We start from the raw sequence: 10,810 nt of genomic DNA, 5'->3' as shown, positions 1-10,810 counted from the left end.
GCAAAGAAACCTTGATGGAAAATCATGAATATGCAAACCTACTTTTTGCCTCCATACATGTTGCGCAGCACATTGCTTGTTAATTGATCGAGTGTCTATCGATCACTAGTCGAGTAGCACTAACAGTAAAAAAGTAACATTGAATTATGTGTTGAGGTTGACTTTATCTGTTAAGTGACTCTTGCTTGACTATTGAATGATACACAACCAACTTTCTGCCTGTAGTTGACCCGCATGCCATTGGTAGTTGACCAATAAGCTATGGGTATGATCATGGTTGACTGTTGCTCGACCTTCGAATGATACTCAACGGACATTCCACCAGTAGTTGACTGATATGCCACCAGTATTTAATAATAATAATAATAATAATAATAATAATAATAATAAACAGTTTAACGTGGAGAAACACTTAGCTAGAAGCTAGTTTACAGGTTTTCCATGAAACAACTTAAACAAATTATTAAAATTGAAAGTAACGTTGTTAAGAATCCCAACTGGCCGAAGGCAAACCAGTTGGCTATATTACAAGCATGGCTGAGGATTTGAAACTCGGGGCTACCGTGAAACAAATCTAAGTAGTGGCCAGGGCAGGACTTGAATCTGGGAGCACCGGATTGCAAGTCCGACACGCTGACCACTCGACCATGCTGCCTTCATGGTACTAAAATGGTCATGGTCGGTACCTTGGCTGACATCAGTGGAAGCTCAACCTATACATCAGTTGACTCTTGGTTGACAGTCAGTGAATGCATCGGTCGCTTGTCGGTCAAGTGTCAATCAAGGTACCCTAAAAGATAATGACCCGATAATGTAAGTAGAAATAAGATACCCTAGTTACTCTTAGAGATCAGTGGATTAATGACAGTGACTTTAAATTCTCCCATAGGCCAGACAAAGCTGGTCAAGAACTGATTGTGAAGTATTATGGCCAGCCAGGACAAGTGGAGGATCGAAAATGCTCTGGTACACATTACCCAGATATTTGTTCTTACCAACGAGCAGATTCTGGGGAAATTAACGTGTCTTGTGATGCAAAGGTTTGCGGATCTTCAGACATCCAAATGGCGTCTGTTGATCCGCAAATGGGAAAATCTGTAACTGACTGGAAAACTTTATCAAAGGACAGACTCACTGCCTCAGTCCAAGAGGCCCTGAAAACCAACCAAGAAAGAGGATTTGATTTTCTCTTCTTGAGATGTGGAAGTAATCTCCAGGTCTTTTCCTTTCCTCCAATTTTTAAGAAAATTGAAGATGGCAAAACTAGAAATAATATCAATATTAATGTGATTATGTTGGACTCTATTTCGCGACCGCATTTTTATCGTACCATGCCAAGAGCTGCTGGGGCTTTTAAGAAAATTAATGATGCTGCTGATATAAAGGCCAGGGCACTGGACTTCGAACTTGATCAGAGTATTGGTCAACAGACTTTTGAGAATTTAAGACCATTTTTTTCTGGAATTCTTAAAGGTGAGTGAAGGTTTTTTATTAAATTAATTAACAGCAGGGTCATTCAGGGCTGAGTAAAAGAAGAATGTTGCTCAAAATTTAGCTGGAGAATTCTTCATTCCACACCGTCTAACTAATATGTTGTTATTAAACTTGTGCAGCACTCCAAGCTACCACCATTTTGGTGGGCATGGTGCATTGAAAAAACTTTGGCAACTAAATTTTTCATGAAAGTTGGCAAAATAATAGGCAAACTGTGTTTGGCATTCAAGTGCATAAATTTATGTTTTTAATTAGATCTCAGTCACTGCATATTCTTCTTAAGTCTTGTTGAGTGTTAAGACTGGAGATGATGTGTGAACCCTCAATAACAACTGCTAGCCACTGTAAATTGAAATTCAATTTCTGGTGACCTTTCTCTGATTTTCTATCACCATACAAGTAGCGACTTTGAAAAATCTTGAACTAGGAGCACTGTCATGATAAGTAAGTCATCTCCAAGAAATATCCTAATGATAGAAATGATGTTAAGCATACGTTGGCTATCAAAAAGTAACATGATGATATTTTTCAATGAATTTAGAGAGGTCTAGTTTGCTATCCCTATATTTAAAGAATGTCTTAATTTGATGATTCCTTGTTAAACAACCTAAAGAGCTGTGGGAATGGCTGTAATTGAAGTATTTTTTTGCAGATGATAATGAGATCAGTGCTTCAGGTGAGAACACGAAGGCCCCTTTAGGAATGGAAGTGCTGTATGGTGCCTTCCAGAAAGCTGGTTACCAGACTCTCTTTCAAGAGGACCTTTGTTGGTATGACATTTGGGGAAGTTTGCTAACAAACATTCGAAAACGTCCTGTACCTAGTGGAGATGCTGACTTCAAATCCAGGTCAGTGTATTTGACATGTTTGACTCTCAGAAGTGGGAACATGCAATGGGGTAATGGTTAGTGCACTGGACTCCAGGACAAGTTGAGGATTCTAAACCTGGCAAGGTCAATGTTTTGTGTTCCTGGGAAGAACACTTTACTCTCACATCAGAGAAGCCTGTTGAATGAAATGCAAGGAGGGATATCTTGCAATGAATGAGCATCCCATTTGGGGGGGGGGGGGGGGGGGCGAGTAGTTACACTTCTAGTCAGGATAAGCAGTGTCAGGGCCACCTGACTTGAGTAGAGAGTTTCCCTTTCCTCTACTCTAAAGTAGGGATGTCTGGTAGTCCAGTCACAATTCTTTTTGAAGTGTGCGACAATGTTGTTATTACCTTTTGAAGTGTGCGACAATGTTGTTATTACCTTTTCTCACTGTTGAGCTCTTGAGAGCACATAGCTAGAATTAACACAAGGTTTTCAATGCAATGGAGACCAGATGCAGAACACCTGTTACTCACACCTGACATGTTGCTAGGGGAAAATGTTTTAATATGAGCCTCTTATTAAGAGTGTTATGCAGCATTCTGAAACAAAGATGTATAGAATTTATCCAAGGCTTGCTGTATATATCCAAATGTCTCTCATGCTATCTGTAACATTTGTGATAAGTTTTGAGTCAAAGTAGGTAACAAAATCAAGGTAAGGTTAGCCCACCACCTCCTGTGAAAAACCTCCTTTACAATAATAACTGCTTGTACATGCTTAAATATCTAGTATGTGGATACCTGTTAGTAAGGCAATCAAACAACTATTAATTCTGGCCTACTAGGCAGTGCAAGGTTGTCATTGTTCATTTAGACATGTATTTGGTTTTCTTTACAGGTGGAAAGAACTTCGAGAAAAGGAGGAACACAAAACAATCAATCATTTTGGCTTAACACACTTCTCCTGTACAGTGTTAAATTATGTTTTGAAGAGAACTAATCATTATGACTACCCCCCTAAAGTTTGCTTTAATGGACAGTTTTTCAGTTGGTATTTCATGGACTACATAACCAAGGTGTATACTGTACTGCAGCAAGATGAGAAAGCTAAACCACTGGTGTCTTACATGCATTTTAACACTGGACACGAAACAACTGGTAAAAGAATGATTAACTTGGATGTTGGCTTGGCAAAGTTCTTCACAGACATGGCTTCATTTCCTAACACACTGACTCTGATATTTTCTGATCATGGCCATAAAATGACCTCATTTAGTTACACTCCTGAAGGCAGGAGAGAATTGTTTGATCCAGTATTCATCATGATTGTCCCTGATGGTGTCGCAGATAAACTGGGTCCAGAAAGGATGGGAGCCTTGGTAACAAACCAAAAGCGCATCTTCATGTTGTATGATGTTCACAAAGCACTCATGAGTTTGCACAATCCTCAGACAATGAACTCCAGGGATTATCAAATAACTGGGATATTCTCAGAAATACCAGCTAACCGCACTTGCGCAGACTTGTTCATGCTTCCTTTGACACGATGCAAATGTGAGGGTTTTGATGAAGAAGGTCACATCAAAGATAATGCAGAAGATCACAAGTGGCTTGCAGAAGCTGCAGTTGGTCATATGAATGATGCTATACAAAGGCATTACGAGAAAGGTGAGATGTAGCTTGGAAGCTGGCTCTATTTGGAGCCGAGACTGGCAAGGTGAAGCCTGTGTTAGTCATAGATGGTAAATCTGTGAGGGTCTGTCTTATAGATCATTTTTCAGCTCACTTTGCTAGCTGGTTAAATTCTCACAAAGGTAGCAGCTTGTTCCTTAGCTCCAATGACAGCCTCTCTTTTTGGAAAATGGTGTGCCATTGCTATGATTACCAAAATCAATTATTTGATTGGTCAATTCATGTAAGTATACTCAGTGTGATTGGCTGATTTACCTGTCTGATTACAACTCTACAGAATTACTAGTGAAAAGTAAGGCAGTTCATCCATTCATCATACTCACCGAAATTGTATCCAGGTTATAATTAAGTAGTAAATGTGACACAACCTAACCTTTAGCTCCCAAGATTTCATTAGTAATCCTCTTTGCCATCTGTTGTCAGGGTTGCCACGGTCAGGGAAAAGTCAGGGAAAAACAAAAATTTTTCAAGGTCAGGGAAAAGTCAGGGAATTTTGCAAAAGGTCAGGGAAAGACTTAGTTCAAGTCAAAGTCAGTGAAAAGTCAGGGAATTTTGTTTTGAGGGTTCCACAAAGGTTTCTGAAGTAGTCGATTGAGTGTAGCAAATCGGATAGAAAGCGGAAAAGTGATGGAGAAATGTAAGAGTGGATTTGGCCTGTTTGATAATTAATTTCATTTGAGGTCAGTGAAAAATGTTTTGAGGTCAGAGAAATGTCAAGGAAAAGTCAGGGAATTTTTTGGGTTCTAATGAGTGGCAACCCTGGTCATATAATTCTTATGTTAGTTCAGAGAATTTGGTTTTGGATCAACTAATAAGCCCTTACTGATATTTTTCTTGATTCGCAAAACTTGTCTGCTTGATATTGTATTGATATAATTGTAAGGAGAAATTCTATCTTGGTCACTCACGGGAGTTAAAGGGTTATGAGGTTGTGCACCATACAAGAATACACCACAGACTCTGCTTTCACTACAAATGACCTCACTTTTTAAATATTTTATCCGTTACCCTTTGTTAGAGGATAAAAACTCAAAGAAAAACCAAGGTTATGGAAACTGTGAGCGCCTAGTTGGAAAATCGTTTACTTCTGTTGTGAAGCGTTTCCAAGGAGAGTTCATCTTAACAACAATGGATGTACATGTGGTTCCTCCAAATGGATACCAAGATGATGAAATTTTTAAAGTGTCTGTCAAACAGTACTCCAAACCAAGACAAGGAGTATTTTTTCTCAGTTTTGTTAGAATGACAATGTACAACAAATTTGTACCTTGCCAAGACAAGTCAGTAGATATTAAGCTCTGTGCATGTGCTAAAAATCAAACCTCCAATGATACTAAAAATGGAGTATTGTTGGGGAATGGTGTTCCTCGGGAAATGTTTGGTGCAGAAACAAAAGTGAAGAACTTGGATTCCAACTGTTTGCTGTTCTTGAGAAGGGATTTTGGGACATTTTCCTTTGCACTGGAAGTAACAAATGTATGCACAGATAGAATGTACAAATTTTCAATGACAGGTTCTATGGATCAAAGGATTTTTTCTACTGCTTTACCAATTAGTCGTGAATTACCACCAAAGACTTTCTTTTTTTTAACGTCTGTATTCAAATATTTATCAAAAGTTAATCAAGCTTTGAACTTGAGAGCAAGTATACAAGTGAAGAGGGCTGGCTCCAGTGAATTTTCAACCCTAGGAACTGCTAGTGTCTCGTGAGTAGAAAACAGCCAAAAAAATTCAAAGTTTAATTTGCCACTGGAAAAAATAAATCCACACCATTATTTGGTTATTAAAAGTGGTTTAAAATATTTTGTTTATTTAAAAGGCACAAATTCCCTTCCTGTATAATCCATAAATATGTCAACTTCTAAATCACAATAAAAGAATGAAATGAGATTTAGAACTCGAGACGTAGAAAAATTTTCAAACTACTGATTGAACCAGGTCAAATTCTGATATGAACATCTTTAAATGTCAGTGTGATATCAAAATCAGCTTAAGGAATATTTTAGAATAAAAGTCTTCACAGTCCAGTTTGTAACTTAAACTATCCACATCATAGGAAATCACCAAATGATTCAAACTCAATTCTGTTTTACTAATCAAAGGTAATAAAGAATGTACATGGAATTTTTAAAAAACTGAGAAATAAAGACAAATTTGCAATTTGTATCACACTTATTGTAAGCCACTCAGTGCCTTACAAGAGAGATGAACAAATATTTCAAATGAACATAAAAAGCTTAAAAATCCCAACTGGAAGGAGGCAGACTAGTTGGTTATGTACACAGTGCAGCCAAGGAGCCGAACTTGGGGCGACTGAGGACAAATCCAGTGAGTAGCAGGGTGGAGGACTTGAAGCTCAGCACCCTAACCCCCCAGGCAAGCCTACCTCCTCTTAGACTGTTTCTGTTATGGTACAGATCACTTTTGTAAGTGAATGTGTTCACAATGGCTGAACTATGCCTTGTGTCCAGCAAAAATAGCAAAAAAAAAAAAAAATTTTGGTATCACGAAGTGTTTCTTCAAATGTAAAGCTTGGGAAAATGGTAAAATATTTCTGTCACTCAAACTCTCTCTTTTTTTATTTTTTTAATTTTTACCCTCAAGAGTGACTGAAATGTAAATTCCCCCGTCACTACTAAAATTAATACTCCTCAAGAGCCAATGAGAACTCAAAGTGACAGCAAGAAAACCACTTTAAGTGTGGGCAAATGCAGGCGACCTAGTTGAGAATGTCGTAAGTTTTGCATCCTGTCGGTTTAGAGAGAGGTATTAGTTTTCTAGACCAATTAGAGAGCAAAACGCGCATTTTTTGACAAGCAATTTAACAATGGATTATGCAGGTGTGATAACATTTACTTCATGTGTACCTGTGTCTATGGCATCATAGTTTTTAGGTATACATTAATTTCATACACATCACTTATTTGTAATCTTTATACTAGAATAATTTATACTCTCAATATTAGATTACAGTGGTAAAGGATCATACCAGAAATCCTTTGCCACATCCCAGGTGATATTGGGTGGATCATCTTCAAGAATTACTGCATTTAAAGGACCTGGTGATTTATATGATTGTTTCTGTCTCAAGTAACTAAGATAGCTGTTTTCCTTTTTTATCAGTTTATCACATATCTCTTTGCTCACTCCTGATAACTTTGGATTTAAAGATAATGTCTTTACATACTTGCCAGGATAAACCTCCTCAACTGTTGGTCCTCCGTAACAATTTCTGGTTAATATCTCTTTCAGTTGACGGAAAGTTGCAAGATCTTTGTAAAACTGTTTCCCTTCCATTTTTATTTTACGCCAAAATGTTTTATTGAAGTGATCATAGAGTAACATATCTGCTCTGTTCCAGCGTTTTATGTTTTCCCTTAAGTTACCACTGAACTTGGCTCTTTCTTCTTCAATCCTCTCGTTGGTTTTAATGTGAAGAATATCTGTGAATGACCAGCAAAGCAAACGCTTCATGAGCACCATAGATTCATCAAAATATTCCATTATCATAACCAAGTCAAACTCCTTTTCCAAAAATGCTATATAGTCTTTGACTGCAGAAGCATTCTGGTACAACTTGTGGTCCAAACCTAAATCAAACATCATTGGATTTCTGGCCAAAACTGATGATCTCTTCTTGAAGATATCTTTAAACTCTATTCCTTTCCTAAGAAATCCTTTTATAGATTCTGTAGCATCACTCCCTAAATTAAAAACTTCACCAAGCCCTATGTAATTGAAAACGGATTCAAATTGCGCCACAGGGTGTCGAAGGATTGTTATGTACTTACTCCTGTCTTTTGGAAATAAGAAATTCATTGTTTTCTTACTAAATCTTGTGTGACTGCACAGAAAATTTGGCAGAAGTCCATTAGGACGTAGCATGTGTGAAATTCTAAATGGACTGGGCCACCCAACTAGTGTGTCTGAACCAAGAATAAATTGAAGACCGCGAGAGTCGCCATAACGGAAAAAAATGTTTGATACTGTGGACGATCCTGTTTTATGCGTCTTGAGAAAGAGGACGTGTGTTTCTGGAGAACAGTTCTGATGAATATCCAGATTCTCAATATCTATGTTGGTTAACATCTGAAAGGACCGTTTACTGTTGAAACAAAACAAACACCATTTTTTACATTAATTGCAACCCAGGGTTTTGGAGTCAAATGTCTGGGTCCATGAAAAGATCACCGCAAATATCCAGGTACCTTGACATGTGACGGGAGGCTTTGAAGAATGAGGCATAACACAATAGATGCTATTCTTATTCAATGACATGTAAATGAGTGGCCGGGTATTCTGAAGTTTAGGAAGCAAGTGTTACTTTCTTTAGAGTGTGCATTTCAAGAACAACGATCGAATATGAACCTCTTTGTTCAAACTTTATTTGACAGCTTGGCGTCTTGTGAAGCAATCCGATTCGAACGTAACGCAACACCTATCACAAACCGTTTCTCTATTTGTTGTGTCATTGCACTTTGAAGAAATGCACATGGATTAAAGCAGTGCGGTTAAGTATTTTCACGGGTTATGCCGTATTTTGACGAGAACGCAGGGTACAACTCGTACAAGTACTAAGCGACACCCACAGCAGAATGGTAGGTGGTCATACAGCAATCTTCCCAACTGTGCTTCGTAGAATACAAATAACGCGAGAGGCGAGTACAAATATCGCGTGATATTTGTACTCCAGAAATATCCGCGAAATTCACCTGCTCTGAAATAACAATTTGGCGGGTTGAAGAATAAACCTCTTATTAGACGTTTTGTTGTGTAGTATCGTTGAGTATTTTTACCAGTTGTTTGCGTTTGACGAGTTGTGCCGTATTTTGACGAGCCCGTAGGGCTCGTCAAAATACGGCACAACTCGTCAAAATACTCAGCGCTACTACACAAGAAAACGTGTAGTAGGATATATTTAATTAAGCAAACCTATTAATCTTATGTTCTTAATGGTGAGAAATTGTCAGCCCCGTACGGTGGTTAGAAATATTAATTGCCTAACCTAAAGTAAAACAAGCCTAACCTAAAACGAAACTTCATGCAATTTGAATTTGGCGTAAAATCGTGGGCCACAAATTTGCTGCATTCCAAACGCTCACAAGTTATTGCGACTTTCAAGTCTTCATCAGTTCTATCTAAGGTGCTAGCTACTGAGCATATTGCCGCAACGAAAAATAATAAAGGAAAGACTTGCTTTTCTGCAAATGGAGTGACACGATAATTTTTAACTTGTATTTAGTACACCTTCATTGTTTTTGAAATCAGTCAATCGAAGATCCCAGTCAATCAAAGAATCTGTTCTTTCTGCCATTCAAATGAAATTGAAGATGAAAAACAAGTGCTTTTTTTGTTGTCCTTTGTATGATAGTTTTCGATTAGAACTTAACAACAAAATCGTAAGAAAGTATCCTTGCTTTGAAAACTTTGATCATAACTCTAAAGTGTTATTCCTTTTTAATAACGCTGAACGGTCTATATGTAGACTCATTTCTGCTTTTATATTCCAAATAATGAATATCAGACAAGAAGTTCTGTTTAAGACGAAATTATGTTAAATAATTATTGTTACTTATTCTTACTTAGGTAATGCCATGTACTACTTGTGGAAGTACCTAATAAAGTTGCTGTTGTTGTTGAAATCGCTTGAACAAACATCTTTTCCTGTGGGAAATATTTCTGAGTACCGGTCGAAAAATTCGTCCAACATATAAAAAAATTGTATTAAGATTGGCGTAGTATTTCGCTTCTGAGCATCTATACTGCCACAACAAAGAAAGAAAAAAATACACTTACTATTCTGCCAATGTAGTAGCGTGATAAGATGTCTTCCAATCTCCAAAAATCCCCCACAAATAAAGTAGAGTCACCACGCATGTAATCGCAGTCAATCTTGACCTGGTCCAGCGACGAAGGTTTGAAATCCACGCACAAACTACCTTCATGACTAGATTACTAACTTCCACAATCCCTGATCAAACTTCCATCGACGAGGAGTCGATTTCACTTACGAGAACAAGAACGTCCAGCGTTTATGGACAGATTTTACAATTGCAAAGTTTGCCTTTATGTCACTCTATAAGAGACAAATGAAATTTAGCAAAAATGTCTCTTTATATATGTTACAGAAGCGAAGGATTTGCAGTTAGTTAACTGCGAAATGTACACCCTGGTGGAACCTTTGGACATTTGCTTTGGCCTAGTTGACCCTGCAAAGTCTGAAGTATCGGGGCCCTGTTATAGGTAGCCTTTCAAAAGTTTTTGTTGGTGTGAAATTTGAACTTTCTTCTCATCGAAGCGTGTTGTATTTTTCAACGCTCTAACAATTAGAGACAACAGCTGTGTTGTACTGTAGATGTTCGGACTTCTTTCTAACAGTTCTCTAATTTAATTTCTTTTTTTTCTTTAACAGAGGACAGTTACAATTAGCAAGGTACATTGTACTTACAATATCTGGGGTGAGTACTTCCAATACTTCTCACATGCGGTTTACTTATACTTTAACTGCGCTGCGTCCTCGGAGAGATCCAGGGGCTGTGAGTCAATTTCAAGTTAGTGCGGAAAAGCAACTGGGGAGATTGTCTTGGAAGACTAGTTCCAAACGGTCGCAGTCGTTCTGCCATCTGATTGGTGCCAGAAAATGTTTGTGTTTTTCTGCCCAATCAGAGTGAAGTGTGCTTTAGAGTCCTTTCGTGCGTTTTAACACGGACATGTACTAGTAGCTCAGGTGCTCGCTTTGTTTGTTTGGACCGTGCGACGGAGATTTGGTTGAGGTGAAAAGTTTCAGTCTCAGCACACAATGTAAGAGAA

At 38.0% G+C, this 10,810-nt stretch overlaps 2 protein-coding genes across 5 annotated transcripts in view; one reads left to right on the top strand and one right to left on the bottom strand.

The window, feature by feature from the left end:
* LOC111343525 (uncharacterized) overlaps positions 1-6,171 on the top strand; it is a 14,336-nt gene extending 8,165 nt beyond the window's left edge. For all 4 annotated transcript variants that reach the window (XM_088745735.1, XM_022950715.2, XM_022950716.2 and 1 more), the window contains 4 exons: positions 890-1,473; positions 2,147-2,342; positions 3,207-3,976; positions 5,019-6,171. In XM_088745735.1, the coding sequence (XP_088601861.1) occupies positions 890-1,473; positions 2,147-2,342; positions 3,207-3,976; positions 5,019-5,710 (2,242 nt within the window). In that variant the 3' untranslated portion in view covers positions 5,711-6,171. The remainder of the gene's footprint in view (positions 1-889; positions 1,474-2,146; positions 2,343-3,206; positions 3,977-5,018) is intronic.
* On the bottom strand, positions 6,072-10,575 carry LOC111343526 (galactosylceramide sulfotransferase). Its single transcript, XM_022950719.2, has 3 exons — positions 10,449-10,575; positions 9,797-10,076; positions 6,072-8,105 (listed from the first exon to the last, which is right to left on the bottom strand). Exons 2-3 carry the CDS (start codon positions 9,943-9,945, stop codon positions 6,968-6,970), a joined length of 1,287 nt encoding a protein of 428 aa, XP_022806454.2. The 5' UTR covers positions 9,946-10,076; positions 10,449-10,575; the 3' UTR covers positions 6,072-6,967.
* Between the last annotated feature and the right edge of the window lie 235 nt (positions 10,576-10,810).

The sequence above is a fragment of the Stylophora pistillata genome, chromosome 14 (genome assembly GCF_964205215.1).
Source record: "Stylophora pistillata chromosome 14, jaStyPist1.2, whole genome shotgun sequence".
Lineage (NCBI taxonomy): Eukaryota > Metazoa > Cnidaria > Anthozoa > Scleractinia > Pocilloporidae > Stylophora > Stylophora pistillata.
The sequence above is the reverse complement of the archived record's forward strand: the minus strand, read 5'-3'. Positions and strand labels throughout refer to the sequence as shown.